The sequence below is a fragment of the Rana temporaria genome, chromosome 2, assembly GCF_905171775.1.
Source record: "Rana temporaria chromosome 2, aRanTem1.1, whole genome shotgun sequence".
NCBI classification, from domain to species: Eukaryota; Metazoa; Chordata; class Amphibia; order Anura; family Ranidae; genus Rana; species Rana temporaria.
Window position 1 is genome coordinate 127,934,065 of NC_053490.1, and position 25,438 is coordinate 127,959,502.

A 25,438-nucleotide genomic window follows, 5' to 3' on the forward strand; every position below is an offset into this window, starting at 1 on the left:
AGTTTTTTTGTTTGTTTGTTGTGTGTGTATTTTTGTTTGTTTGTCCTGTGAGTTGATTCTTGTTGCTGAGTGGTGTCTGTGATGCACCCAAGCGCAGGAAGCTCAATTTTAATCAGGTTGAGAAGCAAATTCTTGCTCGGGCCATCGTCCTTTATGGGCGATATTTACATGGCCCTGATAGCCGGAACACCTCCCCGGCCCAAAGGAAGGCGATAATAAAAAAGATTACGGATCAGATCAATGCGGCGGGGGGGGGGGGGGGAAACGAGGACCCCCGCTGGCATCCAAAAGAAGATCAACGATCTAAAGAGCGTGGTCCGGAACAAGGTGGCAAAGATCAATTCCCATACCATGGGCACTGGAGGAGAGGGACCCTGTGAGGAGGAATGGGCAGTGGCCCGGTGTTTCCACCCAGAGCAGGTGGTGGGCCTGCGTGGATATCAGTCAGATGTTGCTGTGAGGCCAGGTAAGTTTTTGGTTTTTCTATCTGGTGATTAGCATGTGTGGGTGGGGGAAGGGAAGATGTGCCAAGTGTGTGGATCCTCAAACCTGTGATTGTTTTGTGTCCTCCACAGATGACCAGGAGGTTGCTGGGCCATCAGGCCAGGCTGCTGCACCACCCCAAGGACAAGAGGCTGCTGATGAGTCCCAAGAAGGGCAGGATTCCCCAGGGGAGGGGAGTGGCCAAACCTCCCCTCATGAGGAGGTTGAGGGGGAGGAGGATGAGGGGGTGGAGGAAGAAGATCTGCAGATTGGCAGAGAAGTCCTTTTGGCCTTGGTTATGATGACCTTTGAGGCTACCCTTGAGGCTACCCCAGAGGCTGGCAGCAGTCAGGCCACCATCAGGGGTAGCCCCTCCCACTCCTCCCCCAACAGGCCGCAACCCACAAGGGTCACTCTCTCCCCTCCTCCCAGGCCACAAGCCTCAGGGGCAGGCAGGATGGCGACCCAAGAGACCAGGGGGGTGGCCGAGCGTCTGCCGGGCAGTCTGCAGAGGGACAATGCCCGGCAGACCCGCCATCTGGGTCAGATAAAAGAGACTCTGACCCAGATGGAGCACAGCCTGGTTGCAATGAAGGAGTCACTCAGGCCACAAACTCATTGGCGGTCATCACATGCTTGTGGGACCTGAAGACCGCCACAACAGGCATGGCCCAGGAGGTGACTGCCCTGACCCAGGCTGTGCAGGACAATACCAGGGCTGTCCAGGACAATACCAGGGCTGGCCAGGCCAATACGGCTGCCATCACTCTCTGTCTGACAAGGATAGCCGTGGCCTTGGAGGGCAGGCCAGCAGGAGGACAGACCCCAGGGGAGGCTCCTCCTTCCCGTGCTCACCCACCCCCCCATGAAGATACTCCCTCCCCTGCTCACACCCCCCCCCCATGAAGATCCTCCGGTTGGCCGTGGCCGTGTGCGGCCCAGACGTAGCAATCGACGCCGCAATTAATTTGCAGGGGTACTTTTTTGTTTTTTATTTTTATGATTTTTTTTTATATTTTTATGATTTTGTTTATTATACTGTACATATGATTTGGTTTATGTGTGTGAATGATGTGTGAATGTGGGGGGGTGGCATTCCTGATTAAATAAGGGCGTCACCCTCAGTTTTGGTGGAGTAGGGATCCCCAGGACCAGGGAGAAGTGATCCCAGGTCCCTGAATGGTGTATGAATGCACAGTAACAGAATTGGAGCCGTGGCGGGGCGTTACTGCTCCCAAGTACCGGGGGGGGGGGGGGTACTTGGATCTAATCCAATTAGATGTGCATGTGATGTGTCTGTGCTAGGGACCACAGTGGTGTGCATTCATGCATTCTCATTGTGACATAAATAATGTGTGTGTTTACTGTGCAAAGATGCATTCTGCGAGGCGTCTCCTGACTGCTGTTCCCTCAGAAGAGGGGGTACCCTCGGTCACTGAAGTCACTAGTCTAGCTATGCGCATGGATGCCCCTGGCATGTTGGCATACAGATTGTAGTCCAGCAAGTGTGTGTGCTCAGCTCTTCCTTAATTGTGTTGCTTTATTTTTTTTTTATTTTTTTTTTACAAAAAAAAAAAAAAAAAAAAAAATTGTGTTGCTTTAGCTGACCTTTACATGGCATGTGTAAAATTAGGGCTGCTTTTATAAAGTGTAAATTTACACATTGAAACTAACAGAAGCGCACAGGGCGTAATCTACGGCGCACACACTTAATTTTGTGGATCGCCCTATCTCCCTCATTTGCATCTTTGCCTATCAAAACAGCAGCGTGTCTAGCGTAATTCGCGCACGAAAAAGCGACGGTGTAATTATTTTAGGTAGGACGGAAAAACCTGATTTTAAGGCGTATCTCGTTTTGAGGATCAGGCGCAAAGATACGCGCCGTGTAAATTTTAATTACGCCGCGTATCTCGAGTTAAGTCGGCGAATCTGCTTTGTGGATCAGGCCCAGGGTGTTTAGTACTGAGAGAGCGCTGTTAATTTTAGAATGATCATTATATCCTTTTTGCATATTATATTGATAACAGCAGCTGAATGTGCATGACCAAGGCTTTTCTATGAGCGCTGGGATAAGGAACATTCTATGACTGATATTTGGGGTTTTTGAATAGATATTCCTATTCCAGATACATTATTGAAAGCTGTTATGAAATATGTGAAAATCACCCTGACTTTAGATGGTGCTGGAAAGTGCAGGTACAATCTAGGCACCTTAATGTTAAACCATCTGAAGAGTGCTCTATAAACGAAACCTGCATTTCAGACAGAATAATGATCCTTTTTTTTTTCCAAGTGTCTATGCCATCAAATATAATTGTATTGTGACATATTTTGGAAGATCTATCTCCTTCCTTGGAAATGATCTCTCAAACTGATTGGCATGATTATCTGAAGTATTGATGCATAAATAAGCAGGTATAACACAGACAGGCAAGACTACACAGTCATCTGCTACTTAGTACAAGTCTGATACAAGGTCATTATTACTGCAGTGATAACGGCGATTTCAGAAATGATCGTGGAAAATTTTTGAAAAGCTTAAAAAAGGTGCAGCTATGAAACAGAGCATTGCCTTTTCACATACTGTACATAGGAGATAGCGCCATCTAGTGTTTATTTGTCAATTTAGCTTTCCCTGCTTTCCTTTTACACTCAGTATTGCCTGAAATTATTTGGGAAAAAGGTATCATGGCAAACTAAAAAGTTTTGCTCGGTTCACACTTGTTTTACCAGAAATATGTAGCAGAATATATATTAGCCAAAATTGATGAAGAAATTTGATTTTTCAATTTTTTTTATTGCATATGTTTTATAGGAGAAAGTAAAAAAAAAAAAATTTTTAATTGTAGGCCTCTTTTTTGTTTATAGCGCAAACAAATAAAAACCACAGAGGTGAACAAAAGAAAGCTCTATTTTTGGGAAAAAAGGGACATAAATTGCTTGGGCACAGCTTTGCATGGCTGCGCAATTGTCAGTTAAAGTAATGCAGTGCTGTATTGCACACAAAAAAAAACCTGGACGGCAAGTGATTAATCGCCCTGTAATCTATTTTTCATTAAATTGGTTCCTATTTTTTCTGCCTTCTTGTATCGCTCTGTTTGAGCTCCCAAGCCTCTCCTTTCCCTTCCTCACTTCCATTTGGTATGAGAAGTGAACGTTTGTTGCGTTCATGTGCATTGCTCTATGCACACTGCAAATTCCATAGTCCGTCCTGGAAACTAGCAAGAGAGGGTGGCTACGTACATATAGTAGGAGAACAAATGTAGCCACCCTCTAACAGGAACATTTTGGAGAGGTGGAGGAAGCTGAGAGCAATGGAAGGTACTTTTTTAACTTAAGAATACATACTTGAATAACTTCTTTTTAGTGTCCCCTCGCTCTCCTCCACAGAGCATTAGTGTCTCCTCTCCCTCCTCCACAGAGCATCAGTGTGCCCTCTCCCTCCACAGAGCATCAGTGTCCCCTCTCCCTCCTCCACAGAGCATCAGTGTGCCCTCTCCCTCCACAGAGCATCAGTGTCTTCTCTCCCTCCACAGAGCATCAGTGTCCCCTCTCCCTCCTCCACAGAGCATCAGTGTGCCCTCTCCCTCCACATAGCATCAGTGTCCCCTCTCCTTCCTCCACAGAGCATGAGTGTGCCCTCTCCCTCCACAGAGCATCAGTGTCCCCTCTCCCTCCTCCACAGAGAGTCAGTGTCCCCTCTCCCTACATAGAGAACCAGTTTCCTCTTTCCCTCCACAGAGAACCAGTTTCCCCTTTCCCTCCACAGAGAATCAGTGTCCCCTTTCCCTCCACAGAGAACCAGTGTCCCCTTTCCCTCCACAGAGAATCAGTGTCCCCTCTCCCTCCACAGAGAATCAGTGTCCCCTTTCCCTCCACAGAAAATCAGTGTCCCCTCTCCCTCCGCAGACCATCAGTGCCCGCGGCCCTCTCCCTATGCAGGTCATGAGTGTCTCCTCTCCCTCCACAGAGCATAAGTGCCTCCCTCTCCCTCCACCTCAGAAAATCAGTGCCCCCCTCTCCTTCTCCAGAATGAACAATAATGCCCCCTCTCCATTAACAGAGCATCGTGCCCCCTCTCCCTCCACAATAGCATCAGTGTCCCCTCTTCCTCCACAAAGCATCAGTGCCCCCCTCTCCCTATGCAGGGCATGAGTGTCTCCTCTCCCTCCTAAGAGCATCAGTGTCCCCACTCCCTCCTCCACAGAACATCAGTGCCCCCTCTCCTTCTCCAGAACACTAGTGCCCTCTCTCCCACCACAGAGCATCAGTACTCCCTCTTCCTCTACAGAGCATCAGTGTCCCCTCTCCTTCTGCAGAGCTTCAGTGTCCCCTCTCCCTATGCAGGGCATCAGTGTATCCTCTCCCTCCACATAGCATCAGTTCCCCCTCTTCCTCCACAGAGCATCAGTGCCCCCTCTTCCTCTACAGAGCATTAGTGTCCTCTCTCCCTCTGCAGAGCATCAGTGTCTCCTTTCCCTCTGCAGAGCATCAGTGGCCCCTCTCCCTCTGCAGAGCATCAGTGGCCCCTCTCCCTCTGCAGGGCATGAGTGTCTCCTTCCCCTCCACCACAGAACATTAGAGTCCCCCTCTCCTTCTCAGAGCATCTCTGTCCCCTCTCCCTCTGCAGAGCATCAGTGCTCCCTTCTCCCTTCACAGAGAATCAGTGCCCTCCTCCTCTACCCCACAGTACATCAGTGCCCCCCTCTCCTTCCACAGATCATCAATTCCCCTCCTGTCCCCCTGCAGAGCATCTGTTCACCCCTCCCCTCCACAAAGCATCAATGCCCTACTCCTCTCCCTTACAGAACACCAATGTCCCCCTCTCCTTCCACAGAGCATCAATGCCCCGCTTGTCCTACCACAGAGCATCAGTGATCCCTCTTTCCCTTCACAGAGAATCAGTGCCTCCCTTCTCTACCCCACAGAACATCAGTGCCCTCCTCCTCTCCACAACAGAACATTAGTGCCCCCTTCCAATTCCACTGAGCATCAGTGCCCCCTCCTCTCCACAGAGCATCAGTGACCCCCCTTTCTCTTCACAAGTATCACTTAAAGTGGAGTTCCACACAAAAGTGGAACTTCCGCTTAACTGATTCCCCCTTCAGTGCCACATTTTGCACCTTTCGGGGGGGAAGGGGGAGCGGATACAGTTTTTTTTTTACAGGTACCCTGTCCCCACTTCCAGGAGACCAGGCCACAGAAAATTACATCAACTGCAGTGCCAACATCTCTGGGCTCCAGGACAGGTAAGTGTCCTAATATTAAATGTCAGCAGCTGGAAAAAATTATGTGTAGCTGCTGACATTTAATTTTTAAAGGGGCGGGTGGAACTCAGATTTAACACCACATAAAAGCCACTATAGTGTAGTATATTTAACCACTTCACACCCGCCCGCTGTCAAATGACGGCGGGCGGAGTGCTCTATTGTTCTGACAGGACGTCATATGACGTCTTGTCATTTAAAGCGTCTAGCGTATATATATTTTTTAAAAAAATTTGATTTTTATTACAGCAAAAAGTAAAAAATATTGTGTTTTTTTTCAAAATGTACGCTCTTTTTTTGTTTATAGCCCAAAAAAAAAAAAAAAACGCACAGGCGATCAAATACCATCAAAATAAAGCTCCATTTGTGGGGAAAAAAAGGACGTCAATTTTGTTTGGGAGCCACGTCGCACGACCGCGCAATTGTCAGTTAAAGCAACGCAGTGCCGGAAGCTAAAATCTCGTCTGGGCAGGAAGGGGGTGTAGGTGCACAGAAGGCAAGTGGTTAAAACCACAAACTGTTCATTAAAAAAGCACTCGCATGTAGCATACAAAAGACTAGCATAGTCGTAAAGATTCGTACCCCTGGACTGCAACGATGGGCGCCCTACTGCACCTCCGGTATCCTGTCTCTGATGTCACCTGGCTCCTCCCCACAAAACTAAATCATGAGTCACATGACTTCATTAGGCATTACATGTGAGTGTATTTTTAATAAACAGTTTGTGGTTTTAAATATACTACACTATGATGGTTTTTATGTGGTGCTGAGTTCATCTGACAATACAATACAGAGAATCTTAAAGACACAGATACCTCATGAGCCGGGAGATCTGGGAGGCCTCTCATTTATCCCCTAGGGAAGGGGAAAAGCGCCCATTGATCTATTATAACATATGGGTCAATGTTTGAAGGTGAGGGTCCATCTAGATCATGTTTCTTGGGGTGATGCACATTGATTTAGAGCACGGGCATAGTGGTCTCACTTACCAGTAGGAGGACTTTGCATTGTTTTAAAGCGGAGGCCTGCCTAAAAAAAACAAAATTATTAAAAGCCAGCAGCTACGAATACGATACGATGTCGGCAGCCAAAGCCGATCAGTCTCTTGGCTGCCCCCACCGCTATCCTCAATGAGGGAATCAGGAAGTGAAGCCTTGCAGGTTCACTTCCTGTTTCCTACTGTGCATGTGTGAGTCACACTGCGCGCCCTCACTGGTCCCTGCTGTCTTCTGGGACATGTGTGTCTCCCAGGAGACACCTGGGGACGTTCCATTGTTGGGTGGAACTCCACTTTAAAAGAGTTGTAAAGGAAAAAAATGTTTTCCCTAAATATCTTCCTTTACCATAGTACAGTCCTCCTTCACTTACCTCATCCTTCGAGATTGCTTTTAAATGTCCTTATTTCTTCTGAGAAATGCTCACTTCCTGTTCTTCTGTCTGTAACTCCACACAGTAATGCAAGGCTTTCTTCCTGGTGTGGAGAAAGCCTCTTGAGGGGGGAGGGGGCGAGCAGGAGTGTCAGGACGCCCACTAACACACAGCTCCTTTCTCTATCTGAAAAGTAGAGAGTATCCTGACTTGCCTGCTCGCCCCCTCCCCCCTCAAGAGGCTTTCTCCACACCAGGGAAGAAGCCTTGCATTATGGTGTTGAGTTACAGACAGAAGAACAGGAAGTGAGCATTTCTCAAAATAAATAAGGACATTTAAAAGCAAAATCAAAGGATGAGGTAAGTGAAGGAGGACTGCACTAAGGTAAAGGAAGCTATTTAGGGGGGGGGGGATCCTTTACAACCCCTTTAAGTCACTTTCTGGTTTTCTGAAGTGGAATTTAATTTTTGGACGTTCCTTTTTGCACACATTTTTACACGTATGTGTGAATTTATGTATTATGTTATTATGAGAATTAATTTTGTATGGTGTCACATTTATATGTATATAGGTGTTAATTAAGTTCTCAGCAGTGCAGCACATTTCCTTTTTTTATACATTTTTCCTTTGTTAATTTTTGCTTGTAATGAACAAACACACAATCACAGTGATTGCAGCAGCTGATTTGTATTCTTAGTTGGTTACTGGTTTTTGATTTTATTTGGCAGGCCACAAATACTTTGGGATTAATCACAAGAAGGTTAGAGTCTGCAAACTATGGGATATATATTTGAAAATCAGTCCCAATGTATTGATGGCCTATGTCAGCGATATGCAATTAGCGGACCTCCAGATGTTGCAAAACTACAATTCCCATCATGCCTCTGCCTTTGGGTGTCATGCTTGTGGCTGTCAGAGTCTTGCTATGCCTCATGGGACTTGTAGTTCTGCAACAGCTGGAGGTCCGCTAATTGCATATCCCTGGCCTATGTCATTTCTTGAGGCTTGAACATGCAAGGACAGTACAAATACCCCCAAAATAACCCCTTTTTGGAAAGTTGACAGTCCAATGTATTTAGTAAGATGCATGGTGAGATTTTTGAAGTTGTAACTTTCGTCACAATTTTTTGGAGTTGGGAAATTAGAAAAAAAAAATTCCCTTTTTTATTTTTAAAATACTGTTACCAGTGAAGTACAGTGTCACCATATAACTGATGTGGTAGTGATCAGGGACACTGACTGGTGACAGTATGTAAATAAAGCAGTAGGATCCTGATGAAGCCCATCCTTGGGCTTAATGCGTATAGAAAAATTTGTCACATTCATGATGCTATTTCTGGTTGGGAGGTGAGATGTCCAGTTAACGAAATGTGTCAACTGTTTTCTGTGTCCTTGTGGCAGTCTTTATTGACACAATAAATCGTTATTGGAGTGATCTGCCCTCCAGACGAAAACCATGTGGATGGTGGCGTAACGCGTAGAGGCAGGAACACATGAGTTTGTTTGGATTTAATCATGGTATCTGCTGTTTGTGGAGCCTTTTTTCCTGAAGGGAATAATCATTCGTTTTGAGGGAGTTTGACCCTATTAGGGTCTAGGAAGGAGGTGAGCAGCCATTGCACCTGGTGAAGGGAGCACTTGTCACAGATTGCTGTTTTGTTTGAGAAGCACTTTTTCCCACAGTGAAATTTAAAGCACATTTATATTTTTTTGTTTTTGGTGTAATCAACTTTTTACTTAAATATAATTTTTTTCTAGTTTTTTATTGGATTACTCATTTAGCACATACGTTTTATTGCACATTGATATTGGATATTTATATTTGTTAGTTTGCAGCAGTGCTATCACAGTCATATATTTATGTACCCATTGTTGTGGAGTGTGAAACACGTCACCTGCGTTCTTTGTCCTATGTCCTGGTGGCAGTCCTTATTGACACAATGGGGGTTATTTACTGAAGGCAAATCCACTTTGCACAACAAGTGCAAACTACAAGTGCAAAGTGTACTTGAAATTGCGCTGAAAGTGCACTTGGAAGTGCAGTCACTGTATCGGAGGGGGACATGGAGGGAAAATAAAAAACAGCATTTTAGCTTGCACATGATTGGATAATAAAATCAGCAGAGCTTTCCCTCATTTCAGATCTACCCCTCAGATTTACTTTCAGTGCAATTTCAAGTGCACTTTGCACTTGTAGTGCAAAGTGGATTTGCCTTTCGTAAATGACCCCCACTAAATCATTATTGGATCTCTCTTCCAGGTATCCAGTGCAGCTGTCTCCCATCCCTATTCAAGGGGAACTGAGTGTGGAGCTTTGAAGACCACCACAAAGCTGGTAGCAAAGGAAACCTTGCTTCACATGAGCCCGCTGTCTCCACAGATCCTGTTGGATCTGCCCACCACTAACGCCAATTCTTGGGCATTTCTCCCTGCCCCTTCCGCATGTGCAAATGTGCCACAGGGCTTTGGTCCCGAGAGAACCCTGTAGCACATCTGCACATGTGCTGGCTTCCCTGGCTGTCCATGCATGCGCAGGGTTTCCCACTCATGCACAAAGTCTTCAGAGTATTGGCGCAGTAATGGTGGCACTAGGGGAGGGGGTGGAACCTGTGCAGAGTGGGACTGAAGTTCCTCTTTAAAGTGGAGGTTCACCCGGAAATGACAATTTTTAAGATTAGATTGATGCTCATTTTGTCTAGGGGAATCGGGTAGTTTTTTTTTAATCAAAGCTGTACTTACCGTTTTAAAGATACATCTTCTCTGCCGCTTCCGGGTATGGGCTGCGGGACTGGGCGTTCCTTCTTGATTGACAGTCTTCCGACAGGCTTCCGACGGTCGCAGATATCGCGTCACGATTTTCCGAAAGTAGCCGAACGTCGGTGCGCAGGCGCCGTATAGAGCCGCACCGACGTTCGGCTTCTTTCGGCTACTTGTGACGCGATGTATGCGACCATCGGAAGCCTGTCGGAAGCCTGTCAATCAAAATAGGAACGCCCAGTCCCGAAGACCATACCTGGAAACGGCGGAGAAGATCGCTCTCTAAAACGGTAAGTACTGCTACGTTTTTAAAAAAACTAGCCGATTCCCCTAGACAAAATGAGCATGAATCTAATCTTAAACATTTTTTTTAGGGTTAAATCCCGCTTTAAGGCCTCATGCACACTGGATGTTTTTTTCCTCCCATGATGCATTGCTCTGGGGGAGAAAAAACAACATTAAAAACCACGCCTAAAGTTGTGTTTTGTAAATGCATTTAGGTGCGTCCAGCACTTGATCATTCATTCATTTCACTGGCAAGATTCTGCCCATTTATTCCATTGCCCACTGGAATAAATGAACGCTCAAGTGCTAAACGCGCCTTTCGCTTAAGCGTATGTAGGTGCATCAAGCATTTTTTACACGGAAACGCTCCTCTTCTAAATGCGCTGGCCCTGTTTTTTTTTTCTGCCTTTAAACCCCCGGTGTGTGCATGCCTAACAAAGAGGGGTGCTTAGAGCAGAACAAAAAAAAACCTCATAAGCAGCGATTTTCCTGCTTAGGCCCTATTCACACCTCAGCGTTTTGGAGCTTGAAGCTTCAAAACGCTGGAGGAGAAAAAATCTATTATTCTCTATGGAGATGGCTCACATCTCCACTCCAAGTTGCCTGAAGCTCAAAAAAAGTTCTGGAGCTTTTTTTTGTAGCTTGAATCAGGCAGAATCGAGCGTTTTTGGCATGTTTATATTGCTATAGAAATTAATGGAAGCGCGCTATTTGCACGTTTTTGTGCGGGATTTTCTGCTCAAATAAAAACAATTTAAAAAATAAAATAGTGATTATAACTAAATATAAAATAAATACATAAATAACTAAAATCATCATAAATAAAAGAAATTAATAATATGTAAAAATACATAAATAAATAATAATTAACCACTAACCTTAAAAAAATAAAAAAAGGAAATGTATTATTATTATTGTTAATAATAACAATAATAAAAATATATATATATAAACACCCAGACAAAAAAATAATAATACCAATTATTATTATTTATTTTGTGTTAGGGTGTTTAGTTATTTATTATTTAACCACTTAACCCCCGGACCATATTGCTGCCCAAAGACCAGAGCACTTTTTGCGATTCGGGACTGCGTCGCTTTAACTGACAATTGCGCGGTCGTGCGACGTGGCTTCCAAACAAAATTGGCGTCCTTTTTTTCCCCACAAATAGAGCTTTCTTTTGGTGGTATTTAATCACCTCTGCGGTTTTTTGTTTTTGCGCTATAAAAAAAAATAGAGCGACAATTTTGAAAAAAATGAATATTTTTTACTTTTTGCTATAATAAATATCCCCCAAAAAAATATATATAAAAAATAATTTTTCCTCAGTTTAGGCCGATACGTATTCTTCTACATATTTTTCATTAAAAAAAAAAATGCAATAAGTGTTTATTGATTGTTTTGCACAAAAGTTATAGCGTTTACAAAATAGGGGGTATTTTTATGGCATTTTTATTAATATTTTTTTTTTACTAGTAATGGCGGCGATCAGCGTTTTTTTTTCCGGTACTGCGACATTATGGCGGACACTTCGGATACTTTTGACACATTTTTGGGACCATTGGCATTTTTATAGCGATCAGTGCTATAAAATGCATTGGATTACTATAAAAATGCCACCGGCAGTGAAGGGGTTAACACTAGGGGGTGGGGAAGGGGTTAAGTATGCCTGGGTGTGTTCTAACTGTAGGGGGGGTGGAATCACTAGGGGAAATTACTGATCTTCTGTTCATACATTGTATGAACAGAAGATCAGCATTTCTCCCCCTGACAAGACCGGGAGCTGTGTGTTTACACACACAGCTCCCGACCCCCGCTCTGTAACAAACGATCGCGTGTGCCGTGGCCTGTGCGAGAGCCGATGTTATATTACGTGCTCTCACGCAGGGAAGCCGACTTGCCGCCGTAAAACGACGGTGGGCGGTCGGCAAGCAGTTAAGGGTTAGGGGTTAAAGCAGAGCTCCGCCGTAAAAACAAATACTGCAGCTGCTGACTTTTAATATATGGACACTTACCTGTCCTGGAGTCCAGCGACGTCGGCAGCCGCAATCACTCGTCTCTCAGCTGCCCCCACCACCATCATCGGTGAGGGAATCAGGAAGTGAAGCGTTGTGGCTTCACTGTCCGGTTCTCTACTGCACAGGCGCGAGGGGGGGGGGATCCGGGAAGTGGCGTATTGCCCGCAGTTTCCCGCAGGCTCTATGCCCAGAGGTGGGTGCAAATACCTGTCTTAGTTCCACTTTATGGTGGAGCTCCGCTTTATGGTTAAGGTTATTTATTTATTTTGTATTACTAAGTATTCATTTATTAAATTTATTTATGATTTTTATTTATTTGTGTATTTAATTTACATTTTTTTAATCATTTATTATTATTATTAGCAGTAGTAGTGTTAACACCCTAACTAGGGTTGTCCTGATACCGATACTAGCTGCTCTCTCCCTCCGTGTCCCCCTTCATGCTGCTCTCTCCCTCCGTGTCCCCCTCCGTGCTGCTCTCTCCCTCCGTGTCCCCCTCCATGCTGCTCTCTCCCTCCGTGTCCCCCTCTGTGCGGCTCTCTCCCTCCGTGTCCCCCTCCATGCTGCTCTCTCCCTCCGTGTCCCCCTCTGTGCTGCTCTCTCCCTCCGTGTCCCCCTCCATGCTGCTCTCTCCCTCCGTGTCCCCCTTCCTGCTGCTCTCTCCCTCCGTGTCCCCCTTCATGCTGCTCTCTCCCTCCGTGTCCCCCTCCATGCTGCTCTCTCCCTCCGTGTCCCCCTCTGTGCTGCTCTCTCCCTCCGTGTCCCCCTCCATGCTGCTCTCTCCCTCCGTGTCCCCCTTCCTGCTGCTCTCTCCCTCCGTGTCCCCCTCCATGCTGCTCTCTCCCTCTGTGTCCCCCTTCATGCTGCTCTCTCCCTCCGTGTCCCCCCTCCATGCTGCTCTCTCCCTCTGTGTCCCCCTTCATGCTGCTCTCTCCCTCCGTGTCCCCCTCCATGCTGCTCTCTCCCTCTGTGTCCCCCTTCATGCTGCTCTCTCCCTCCGTGTCCCCCCTTCATGCTGCTCTCTCCCTCCGTGTCCCCCTTCATGCTGCTCTCTCCCTCCGTGTCCCCCTCCATGCTGCTCTCTCCCTCCGTGTCCCCCTTCATGCTGCTCTCTCCCTCCGCGTCCCCCTTCATGCTGCTCTCTCCCTCCGTGTCCCCCTCCGTGCTGCTCTCACCCTCCGTGTCCCCCTCCATGCTGCTCTCTCCCTCCGTGTCCCCCTCTGTGCGGCTCTCTCCCTCCGTGTCCCCCTCCATGCTGCTCTCTCCCTCCGTGTCCCCCTCTGTGCTGCTCTCTCCCTCCGTGTCCCCCTCCATGCTGCTCTCTCCCTCCGTGTCCCCCTTCCTGCTGCTCTCTCCCTCCGTGTCCCCCTCCATGCTGCTCTCTCCCTCTGTGTCCCCCTTCATGCTGCTCTCTCCCTCCGTGTCCCCCCTCCATGCTGCTCTCTCCCTCTGTGTCCCCCTTCATGCTGCTCTCTCCCTCCGTGTCCCCCCTCCATGCTGCGGTCTCCCTCTGTGTCCCCCTCCATGCTGCGGTCTCCCTCTGTGTCCCCCTCCATGCTGCTCTCTCCCTCCGTGTCCCCCTTCCTGCTGCTCTCTCCCTCCGTGTCCCCCTCCATGCTGCTCTCTCCCTCTGTGTCCCCCTTCATGCTGCTCTCTCCCTCCGTGTCCCCCCTCCATGCTGCTCTCTCCCTCTGTGTCCCCCTTCATGCTGCTCTCTCCCTCCGTGTCCCCCTCCATGCTGCGGTCTCCCTCTGTGTCCCCCCTTCATGCTGCTCTCTCCCTCCGTGTCCCCCCTCCATGCTGCGGTCTCCCTCTGTGTCCCCCTCCATGCTGCGGTCTCCCTCCGTATACCCCTCCATGCTGCTCTCTCCCTCTGTGTCCCCCTCTATGCTGCTCTCTGCCTCCGTGTCCCCCTCCATGCTGCTCTCTCCCTCCGTGTCCCCCTCCATGCTGCTCTCTCCCTCCGTGTCCCCCTCCATGCTGCTCTCTCCGTCCGTGTCCCCTCTCCCTCCGTATACCCCTCCATGCTGCTCTCTCCCTCTGTGTCCCCCTCTATGCTGCTCTCTTCCTCCGTGTCCCCCTTCATGCTGCTCTCTCCCTCCGTGTCCCCCTCCATGCTGCTCTCTCCCTCCCTGCCTCCCTCCATGCTGCTCTAACCCTCCGTGTCCCCCTCCATGCTGCTCTCTCCCTCCATGCTGCTCTTTCCCTCCGTGTCCCCCTCCATGCTGCTCTCTCCCTCCGTGTCCCCCTCTATGCTGATCTCTCCCTCGCTCGATCTGTCAGGATGGAGAGCGAAGGTAGGAGGCGGTAAATCCGGCTCCTTAATGTTCGATATGTACAGAGTTAGCGATCACTGACTCTGTTCCATTCACATAACTGAAACATCGTAAATTGTGTTTACAATGTTTCAGTTTATGAATGGAGAGGAGAGGCTGCTGAGAAAGGGCCTGGGGAATCTGTGTCCTTAGCCCCTTTCCCTGTCTCAAAGGGGAGATGTCAGAGGTCTGTTAAGACCCCTGATATCGCACCAAAGCCCCCCAACAGGGCTGATTAAAAAAAAAGAATTGCAATAAAAAATAAAAAAATGAATTGTAAAAAATTATAAAAAATAAAAGAAAAAACACACTGACACTGTTCACCCCCCTTAAAAAAAAGAAAGAATTGTAAAAAATAAATAAAAATCGCTCATGAAAACATGCAAAAAAGTTTGAAGACGCTACGCTCAGGTGTGATAGTGTGCATGATGATGTGGCCCACTTATTTTTCTTCAGGCCACACCCTCTTTCTCACCTTGTGAAATTAGAAGGTATGTCCTTGGAACACAAAACCCACTGTACCACTTCATCCCGCCCAGCCCCTCCCACCCAGTTATACCCCCCCCCCCCAGTTATACCCCCCCCCCCCCCACTATTCCTCGCAGCCCCTCCCACTCTGATACACCCCCCTCAGCAACCCGTGACCTTTAGGGGGCGGTCCCAGGCAGAGGGGAAGTCTTCAGTGAAGAGGGTAGCGTGACGTTAATGTAACCCGGAAGCTGAACTGGTCTGGGCAAATCTTCCTGTCTAGTTGCGCTGTGTATGTTGAAGCGCTTGCGTTCCACGCCTCGGCTCGGAGACACGTTCAAGTGTGGTTATGGCGGGAGAGGAGCACGGAGGAGGCTGGAGAGCGCTGCGAGTGGTTATGGCGGCGCTTGTCTTGTCACTTTCCCCCGTCTTGTGCTCTACTACTGCAGGTAACCGGAGCCCTCTCCTCCCTCCTGTAGTGTTTTAGGTCGTGATGAATGAATGGCAGCCCAGCCCGGAAGATGGCGGCCCTCCATCTAGTGAAGTTGTATTAGGCGGCATGTCCTGTGTACTGTATGATCTCTCTCCTCAGGGATCGCCATGGTGACTACAGAGTGACAGAATCATGTGATGGGAGCCTCAGCCCTTCACACAAGTCACATACAGGAGTTAAAGTGGAACTTCAGTCAATTTTTCATCTTTCCATCTATTAAATCTTCTCCCCTTGTTGCTGTTAACTTTGTTAACATTTTTATTTTCTGCCAGTAAATACCTTTACACAGCCCACTTCTTGAAAGCTTTTGCGAGCGCGCTCCCGTGATACAGCGGCGGGCATAGCCGCCAAATGTATCACTCGGCCCCGGCGCGCTGCGTCACCCGCTGTGATTGACAGCAGCGCCAGCCATATCGTAGGCTGCATTCTTACGTTGGCCGCTAGGGGGCGTTCCCGTTGTGGTCAGCGTATAGTATGCAAATTGCATACTAACGCCGATTCACAACCCTACGCGAGCCCTGCGTACGCAGTTTACGTCTTTTGCGTACGTCGGGTTTCGCGTAAGGCTGCGCCTGCTAATAGCAGGGGCAGCCAATGCTACGTATACCCGTCGTTTGCGTAAGTGAATGGCGCTGGACGCCATTCACGTTCACTTTGAAGCAAATGACGTCCTTGCGTCCTTTCCCGACGGAGCATGCGCACTACGTTAGGCGCGGGAACGCGCCTAATTTAAATGATCCACGCCCCCTACAGGATCATTTAAATTACGCGCCCTTACGCCGGGAATTTTTAAGGAGCGCCCACGCAAATTACGTGGCTACTGCTTCGTGAATGAAGCGTAGCGCAAATAATTTGCGGGGGCGCCGGGCAAAAACGGGACGCTGCGCCTCCGCAAGAAGTGCGCAGCGGTACCTGAATCTGCCCCAGTGGTGATAAACCTGACTGAGCTTTGTGCAGTGTTACCAAAAGTAGATAAAACAAAACGTGTTTTTTTTTTTTTTTTTTTTTTTTTTTTATCGCCGTTGCAGGGAAAGGGTCTTTTTTTGTGATGGCAGTAAACAGGACAAATGGAGAAGGGGAATCTCGCTAACGGGGGAATTATATAGTACCGCTCATGGTGGATAAAACAAAGTTCAGGAATATTCCTTTATCCCATTGTTTTGAAAACACTGTCTATGTACACTACAAACTGTTTGAAGAGAAAGGACCTGTATCAGGCTCTAAGTGTGAGGAGGAAGGGCAAGCAGTAAAAATGAAAGTGAAACCTTCTAAGCAGCATATAAACCTTGTGATCTTTCTGCACATAGCTTGAAGTGCTTTATTCCTCCCTTGAGGAGAAAAATGTCAGAAAACTGTAAAAGAGACCCAATGTGGAAATATTTACTAACCTGACAGCTTATTATTCTAAATAGGAAACCTTAATTTTATTTGCAAATATTGACGATTCTAACTACCAGCAAGAATGAGTCCTTGCATTTAAAGATCACCTGTCATTTTAGATCCATCATGGCAGCGCCTGTTGCGGCATCCACTCACCTGATGCTGCCACATCCCTCACCTTGTGTCACTGCCACATCACCAGCCGTCCCATTAAAGTGGAGGTTCACCCAAAAACTAAATTTTTAACATTAGATTGAGGCTCATTTTGTGAAGGGGAATCGGGTGTTTTTTTTTTTTTAAATCGAAGCAGTTACTTACCGTTTTAGAGAGAGATCTTCTCCGCCGCTTCCGGGTATGAGCTGCGGGACTGGGCGTTCCTATTTGATTGACAGGCTTCCGACGGTCGCATACATCGCGTCACAATTTTCCGAAAGTAGCCGAACGTCGGTGCGCAGGCGCCATATAGAGCCGCACCGACGTTCGGCTACTCGTGACGCGATAGATGCGACCGTCGGAAGCCTGTCAATCAAATAGGAACGCCCAGTCCTGAAGACCATACCCGGAAGTGGCGGAGAAGATCTATCTCTAAAACGGTAAGTACAGCTTCGATTTAAAAAAAAAACAAAACACCCGATTCCCCTTCACAAAATGAGCCTCAATCTAATGTTAAAAATTGTTTTTCGGGTGAACTCCCGCTTTAAAGTGAATGGGACTGTCGGAGGAGGAGATGCTGCAGGACAGAGATGACTGTTGATCTTTGAAATCATAAGTTGATACAAATCAAGCCTTTTTACTAGTGATCTATACCGTGATATAAATCGATTCCACCCTGGTACCGCTGCATATGTTTATCTGTTATTAAAGCGGAGGTTCCGTTTTTTTTTTTTTTTTTTTTTTTTTTTTTATTTGGGTGCATTTAATGTGTTTTAAAGATACAAACTTGGCACTCACTTGGTAGCCGTTTAGCACCTCCCATCTTTTTTTCGTTCAAAAGAAGAACTTATAAAAACCGATCCTGGATTTTTCCATTTTGCTTGTGGGCATTGTGAAGCCCATAAGCAAAGACTTCTGGGTAGCGGTGATGCATTCACTGCAGTATCTTGCGCCCTCATCACGTGACCTGCTTGTTGAGTCAGGAGACGAGTGAGAGAGCGCGAGATTTGGAACATTGGTGGTACAGATGGTCTCCTGGGGATAATGACAGTGAACTCCCAGCACACACTGCGGTGCCGGGGAAAGGGAGAGATACGCCCACTCCCGTGGGGAAGAATACCCAGAAGTAACATATACCCAGGGCTAGACAAATCCCGGTCGCCATGGCGACCAGATATAGTATCCTGGCGAGTGGGGTCTTGGCTGGGATGGTGGACATGGCCCGGTCCTCGTACAGCCCGTCACTGTCATTTTGGAATTACTGCTCCATCCCCACTGACGCGGGTAAGAGAGCAGCGCGGCAGCCACTTTTTTTTTTTTTTCATAGGACTGGCGTTCCGCGGACTAGGCCGAAGCCGTGGCCTCGCCCTAGTCCGCGGAGCGCCAGTTTTTAGGCGAGGCGATGATGTGGCCCACTTATTTTTCTTCAGGCCACACCCTCTTTCTCACCTTGTGAAATTAGAAGGTATGTCCTTGGAACACAAAACCCACTGTGCCACTTCATCCCGCCCAGCCCCTCCCACCCAGTTTTTTTTCTGAAAAATCGATCAGGCGTAAAAAAGGCACCCTCAAGCATCTTCACAACGTCTAGTGCCTATTTACCCGGCGCCAAAGCAGCGCGCAGCTTGAAAGACTAGACCCGAGGGCTTCTTGGGTGAGTATTGCTTGTGTGATGGCTATATTATGAGCACACCGGCTTCGGTGTGATAGAAGTATCGTGATATACACAACCTACACACTGCGTACTGTTACCCTATTCTGTGCTGGTGAAAGGGGGCAGTGTTCTCACTCCTATAGATTAAAGTGGCTGGAAACGCTAACTGATTGATATAAGTAATGTGTATCGTAGACAATTGCTGTTTTCACCTTTTTCCCATCATTTGCTGCATCTCACTGCTGCTGATCTTCTACAACTACCTGTAAATGTTCTCAAGTGGTGACACCATGGTGTTTCCTAGCATTTGGAGCAACTTCCTGTAAATGTTCTCAAGCGGTGACACCATGGTGTTTCCTAGCATTTGGAGCAACTTCCTGTAAATGTTCTCAAGCGGTGACACCATGGTGTTTCCTAGCATTTGGAGCAACTTCCTGTAAATGTTCTCAAGCGGTGACACCATGGTGTTTCCTAGCATTTGGAGCAACTTCCTGTAAATGTTCTCAAGCGGTGACACCATGGTGTTTCCTAGCATTTGGAGCAACTTCCTGTAAATGTTCTCAAGCGGTGACACCATGGTGTTTCCTAGCATTTGGAGCAACTTCCTGTAAATGTTCTCAAGCGGTGACACCATGGTGTTTCCTAGCATTTGGAGCAACTTCCTGTAAGTGTTCTCAAGCGGTGACACCATGGTGTTTCCTAGGATTTGGAGCAACTTCCTGTAAGTGTTCTCGAGCGGTGACACCATGGTGTTTCCTAGCATTTGGAGCAACTTCCTGTAAATGTTCTCAAGCGGTGACACCATGGTGTTTCCTAGCATTTGGAGCAACTTCCTGTAAGTGTTCTCAAGCGGTGACACCATGGTGTTTCCTAGGATTTGGAGCAACTTCCTGTAAGTGTTCTCGAGCGGTGAGCACTGTTTTTTTTTTTTTTTTGTTTTTATTTTTTTTATTTTTTTACCCTTTAAAATCTCCATTGGCGACATTTAAAAACTTCTACGGGTTGCATGTTTTGAGTTACAGAGGAGGTCTAGGGCTAGAATTATTGCTCTCGCTCTAACAATCGCGGCGATATCTCACATGTGTGGTTTGTATACCATTTACATATGCGGGTGCTACTCACGTATGCGTTCGCTTCTGCGCGCGAGCTTGGCGCGTTTCCTGGCTCCTAATCAGTAATCGCATGCAAACGAAAAACAGTCATTTTTAGAAGTATAAGCTCCGTAGATCTTGTTAACATAAAGTTTATATTGTGGGTGAACCTCTGCTTTAATTTTCCTTTTTAGACAAGTTGGCTATGGAAGGGTGATGTTTGCTGGTATTTCATACATATTCAACAAATGTTTCTTTGTCTTTTTATTAAGGAAGCCAAGTAAATGTTGTGAAACTTGCGGAGCACAGATCAGATCGGTTCATTTATATAGAATCTCAGAATTTCTGCTACCAGAAACCTTACGAACCAAAATGGCACGACATCTGGACTAAAGTGCAGGTAAGCACTGTAATGGGTCACTGCAGATGATGCTTGGTATAGAATTTAGATAGAATGGCACTCTGGATTATTTGACATAGACCTGGATGATTCCAGTAGAAAGAATGTCTGTTGCTGTGGGCATCCAAGAGACCCGGGATCTGTTTGGGATTATGAAATATATTGAAGCTTGCCAATTCCTAGATGTGGTCGCTGCATTTGTTTTTTTGTTTTTTTATTTCCGCTGGTGATCCTACCTTGGGGTGTCTGCAGTCTGCGTGAAGGAGCAAAGTGGATGCCTTTTGTACAGCAGCATTGTCAGCCTGGGGAGAGGGTAGTGTTGGACTAGCAAACTTAAGCAGGACATACATGGAGTGAAATTTGGCTTGTTCAGTAGGGTCCGGTGGAGTTTCGAACAATGTGTGGACAGGCTGAATGTAACGAAGGCCATCCATTCAGCCAGCCTTTTGGATTTTTTACATGTGTATTACTCCCAGCGGCTGTAGCCACTTGCAATAATCACTATGTTCTCTTGGCGGGGGAGGCTCCCCGCCACCAGCAGACACAATGGCGCTGACAGTTTACTCCTCAGTATCCATGAGGCTGGACAATATGGCAGTGGTGTACAACATCGAGAGACGGTAGCATTGACCTTCAAGGCCTTGAAGTGGATGTTCTGACAGTTCAGGAGACGTTTTCTAAGCTGTATACTTTCCCTCCAGCTCTTGCTGTATATGAGGTTCTGAAGGCAGAGGGCGTTTTTACCTTAATGCATTCTCTCGCTCTCCGCAATCCCTCCTTAATACTTACCTGAGTCCAATCTCAATCCAGCGCTGAGCAGAGGCTCTCTCCTCATTGGCTCAGACACAGCAGCAGGAGCCATTGACTACTGTAAAAAACAATCACTGTGGCATTGTTCACCATTGCATTGTTTTCCTATTGGTCAGATTGGCTTGGTTTCCTCTTTTTCTTGGTTATTGGGGCCCAGTCCCTTGATGGGATCTTCTGTCACAGGGTGCAATATTCTGCCCTTGTTCATCTCCTCCAGCTATTGACTAATAGATGTACAGTATCTATACTGCAGGAAGATGGTGCCGTACATACACTATATTACCAAAAGTATTGGAACGGCTGCCTTTAAACGCACACAACTTTTAATGAAATCCAAGTCTTAGTTCGTAGAGTTCAATATTGAGTTGGAGCACCCTCTTTGCAGCTATAACAGCTTCAACTCTTCTGGAAAGGCTGTCCACAAGATTTAGGAATGTTTGACCGTTGTTCCAGAAGTGCATTTGTGAGGTCGAGCGCTAATGTGGACGAGAAGGCCTAGCTGGCAGTCTCCACTCTAATTCATCCCAAAGATATTCTATTGAATTGCGGTCAGGACTCTGTAGGCCAGTCAAGTTCCCGCACTCCAAACTCGCTTATCCATGTTTTTATGGACCTCGTTTGGGTTCCCTGTCACAAGTCGCTGGAAGTAATGATAGGTGGGGTATGTGTCGCTGGCAAGCTGTGGATATTGAGGATGGTGTCCAGCTGATTGTTAGGCAGTTGCTTTGTGGGGGTGCTGTGTTTTGGGGCTTTTCGGCATGGCTCTAAGGATTTCTTTGCTGTTGTGTGATCAACTTTGCGAATGGTTGGGCATTGTTTTTAGGATCTTAGGTGTGCTGTTTGTTCCGTATGCCGCTGTTGTTTGTGACTAGCTCATTCCAAATTCTTATGCTGCCCAAATTTATGGGAGAAAGGTTCTATAAGATAGGCGTGTGAGCGGAGCCTACCAATTCATAGGCGGCCATGGAGTCAGTCGGGAAAGGTAAATCTTGATTAAAAAAAAAAAAAAAAAAAAATTCTCAATTTTTCTGGCTGTACTGGGAGAACAGCTTGCCTGTCCTTTAATGGTCAGGCTTGTGGTGACATGTGCGCCCCCCCACCCCCTCCCTGCACAGCAATTAATTCAGAAGATCAGTGTAATGTTCCCCCCCCCCCACCTCTCCAAGCCTCTCATGCAGCTGAGAATACTAGAGAGATAGATAAATTATTCTCTAAGTGTTTATCCATATACATAAATGTTTTGCCTTTCATTTCCATTTTAAACTGAATAGGTTGTTTTACGAGGTAAGGCTTTACAAATTACACATACTTTAAATTATGGTGAATATATGTGATTGTTTTTCAAGATCATTTTAGCCTGAATTTATTTTCTTCATATACAGATACGGGTGAACAGTACCAAAATGATTCGAGTTACACAAGTTGATAGTGAGGAGCAGCTTTTGGAAACGGAAACCTTCAGTGTGGGCAGCCTGTTCTCTTTTTTGAAGGAAAAATTTAATGATACCTACGTTAATGTGGATCTCCACAGCAACAAAACCTGCATTAAAGTGCATGTAAATGAGGAAGACACTCAGTATACTGTAGTGATTTTGAGAGGTAAATCCCTCCTTTTAAAATGCTCGTTTGTGTGATGGAGAGAGAGACGTGTGTGTGTGTGTGTGTGTGTGTGTGTACATATATATAATTTTTCAGGCAGCGTGTGCATCTCCAGTACAAGGTCATATACATGTATGTAGTATAGCCCAAACTCCCCCCAATGGCAGGCTTTGGATCTCTAACTAGTTGGGTCCACTCTGATGTTGACATCTAAATAACCACTAGCATGTGGCTTATAATTGAGTAGTTAGTAATGGTGCAGACTGTTCTTACTTTCCCCTTTTAAACGTTAGTCATCCTGATTTAAAGGAGAAGTATGGTCATAGCTTTTTTGGCCCTACGTCTCCAATGGTGCGGTGCAGTGTATTCTGCCCTCCTGTGACTAATTTTCATCTGACAGCAGGCTAAAGCCTGCTGTTGGCTGACATCATGCAGCCGATCCTGACTTCACAGCGAATCCTGCCCCCTCCACAGACCGGCGCGTCAGTGAGTGCTGGGGGGTCTGCCCTTCCAGCTTTTACTGGAGCGCTAGAGAAGGGAGCCAGTGACTAGCAGTCATGACTCCCTGTCCCTGAAGGCTAAGATCCGAACGATCAATGGTCTTTGATTGCTCAGTTCATGTTCTTAGATGCAGCATTTACATTTTTTTTTTTTTGGAGAACTTATACTTCACTTTTAATAAAGTACAGCATTTTCACTTACCGCACTCGTGTATGTATAATTTTTATTTTTCTTTCCAGGGTTTGACCCCAAGCTTTTCCTGGTTTTCCTTTTTGGTCTTCTATTGTTTTTCTATGGAGATACACTTAGTAGGTAGGTTATGCAAGTTTGTATTTAAAAAATAAAAATAAATTATGCTTCTGTTATATATATATATATATATATATATATATATATATATATATATATATATATATATATATATATATATATATATATATATATATATATATATATATATATATATATATATATATATATATATATATATATATATATTCCGGACTGGTGGTACAGATTTAATTCAGTCCCATAGACATGTCTGTATAAACTTGCAGCTTTGTGCATGACCACCCCAAAACATTAAGGGCTTGTTCACAGCAGCCACTCCATTGCAGTGATGCAGCTGATGTGCAGTGTGGTCCAGCTGGGCTCAGCACAGCGATTCTGAGCTTGGTGGGTCACACAGTTTCCTGTACTTTATTGATGTCATTTAGGCAGTTCAGTTTCATGCAATACTTTTTTTCTCAGCACGCTGTGAACCAGGCACACAGAGGCATATTTCCTTGTCCATGTGGTGCGCTCCACTGAAACAGCTGCCCAATACAGTCCCCACGGCATCTGGTGTGAACCAGCCCTAAGGCCTTGTGTACGCAAATTATGACTTGAGCTGAGGTCATATTTTGGCTTACCATGTCTGACAAGTCCCACATGTGGTCCATCAGTGTGTTAAACATCCTCTCAAACAACTATAAAGGTTGGGGAGTTCAAACTGAAATAAATGAAGCCCCAGGTTTTGGGATCTTCTGGAATAATCACTTGTAGAAATGTAACATTTTAATTGGCTTCAGATATAAGTTAATAATTTATTTTATGTTAAAGGAAAGTCTTAGTAGAATAAGAAAGCTGCCTTTGCAGACGTTCTTCTGAAAATGTTAGCTGCCTTGCTGTCTCTGGATCCAGTACCTTCAATGACTTGGAACAAGCAGCTCAGTACCCCTCACTATTGGAGCAATTTATACATGACCAGGGCTCAAGTCCTGCGGGAACGCGTGGGAACGGAGTTCCTGCACTTTTTTCACAGCAGGAACGCAGTTCCCTTTGCAGGAGCAGCCGAGCCAATCCTTCACTAAGTGGCGATGCCCAGCTCGAGTCACTGTCAGGGGCAGGCGAACCTTCTTAATCCATTATGTTACTGGCTGCTCCGTGTATATGGATTAATCGGTAGTGTGCGGGTATTCCGTCACTTCCTTCGATGCCGCAATGTCTCCTGGGAGCTTTTGTCATTGTTCCCAGGAGCACACTACCTGATGAATCCATATACAGGAAGCGGCCAGTAACATAAAGGTTTACTAAGGTACAGTGGATCGAAAAAGAAAAAAAACATGTGGTTTAGTAATTATGCATATGAGCGTATCTTTTTTTTTTTTTTTTTTTTTTTTTTTTTTTTTATATATACATTCCTCACTTTCAATTCATCTGTCTTAGACTTTCTGGTTGTCTCTCCTCTTACAGAAGTCAGATCTTTTACTACAGTACAGGAGTAAGTGTGGGTATGGTGGCCTCAATGCTTATTCTTGTGTTCATGCTCTCAAAGTTGCTACCTAAGGTAAGATCTGTAGGTTTTTGTTTCCTTTTACACTAATCATGGGTGCTCAACCTGTGGCTCTCCAGTTGTTGCAAAACTACAATTCCCATAATGCCTCAGCCTTTGGGAGACATGCTTGTACCTGTCAGCGGCTTGCAATGCCTCATGGGAATTGTAGTTCCGCAACAGCTGGAGAGCCACAGGTTGAGCACCCATGCTATAGGTGCTTTCTCTTAGGATAGTTAATGGGGCTATAAAGCCGGGGTCATGGGATAGCTAGTAGTAGTCGTAGTAAGTAATGTTTACCTAGTCTTGTTTTCTAATGTTACCTGCATTTTTCACATGCTAGTGTGTGTCTCCCCACCCCCTCCCCCCAATTCTGTTTGGTTGGTAGAGATTACCACAATAATCAATGCATCGAATGATAATTAGTAGTCAGTGTTTTCAATTTTGGCAGCAAATTTAGATTTAGTTTTAGTCTGGGACTAAAATGGCATTTTACTTTTAGTCCAATTTTAGTTTTCTGCAATTGTTTTTTAGTCGACTAAATCTCCAGTACATTTTAGTCTAAAATCTAATGGGTGTAAT

General features: G+C 46.2%; 1 protein-coding gene across 3 annotated transcripts in view; it reads left to right on the forward strand.

The window, feature by feature from the left end:
• Positions 1 to 15,184: 15,184 nt before the first annotated feature.
• The window catches only part of NEMP1 (nuclear envelope integral membrane protein 1), a 28,936-nt gene continuing 18,682 nt past the window's right edge, over positions 15,185 to 25,438 (forward strand). For 2 of the 3 annotated variants that reach the window (XR_005747391.1, XM_040340951.1), the window contains exons 1-5: positions 15,185 to 15,411; positions 20,006 to 20,133; positions 22,326 to 22,542; positions 23,283 to 23,355; positions 24,778 to 24,871. Coding sequence is in view for 2 of the 3 variants with exons in the window: in XM_040340951.1 (XP_040196885.1) it covers positions 15,312 to 15,411; positions 20,006 to 20,133; positions 22,326 to 22,542; positions 23,283 to 23,355; positions 24,778 to 24,871 (612 nt within the window). In the remaining variant the exon portion in view is untranslated. The remainder of the gene's footprint in view (positions 15,412 to 20,005; positions 20,134 to 22,325; positions 22,543 to 23,282; positions 23,356 to 24,777; positions 24,872 to 25,438) is intronic. The other variant, XM_040340950.1, reaches the window with a different exon arrangement.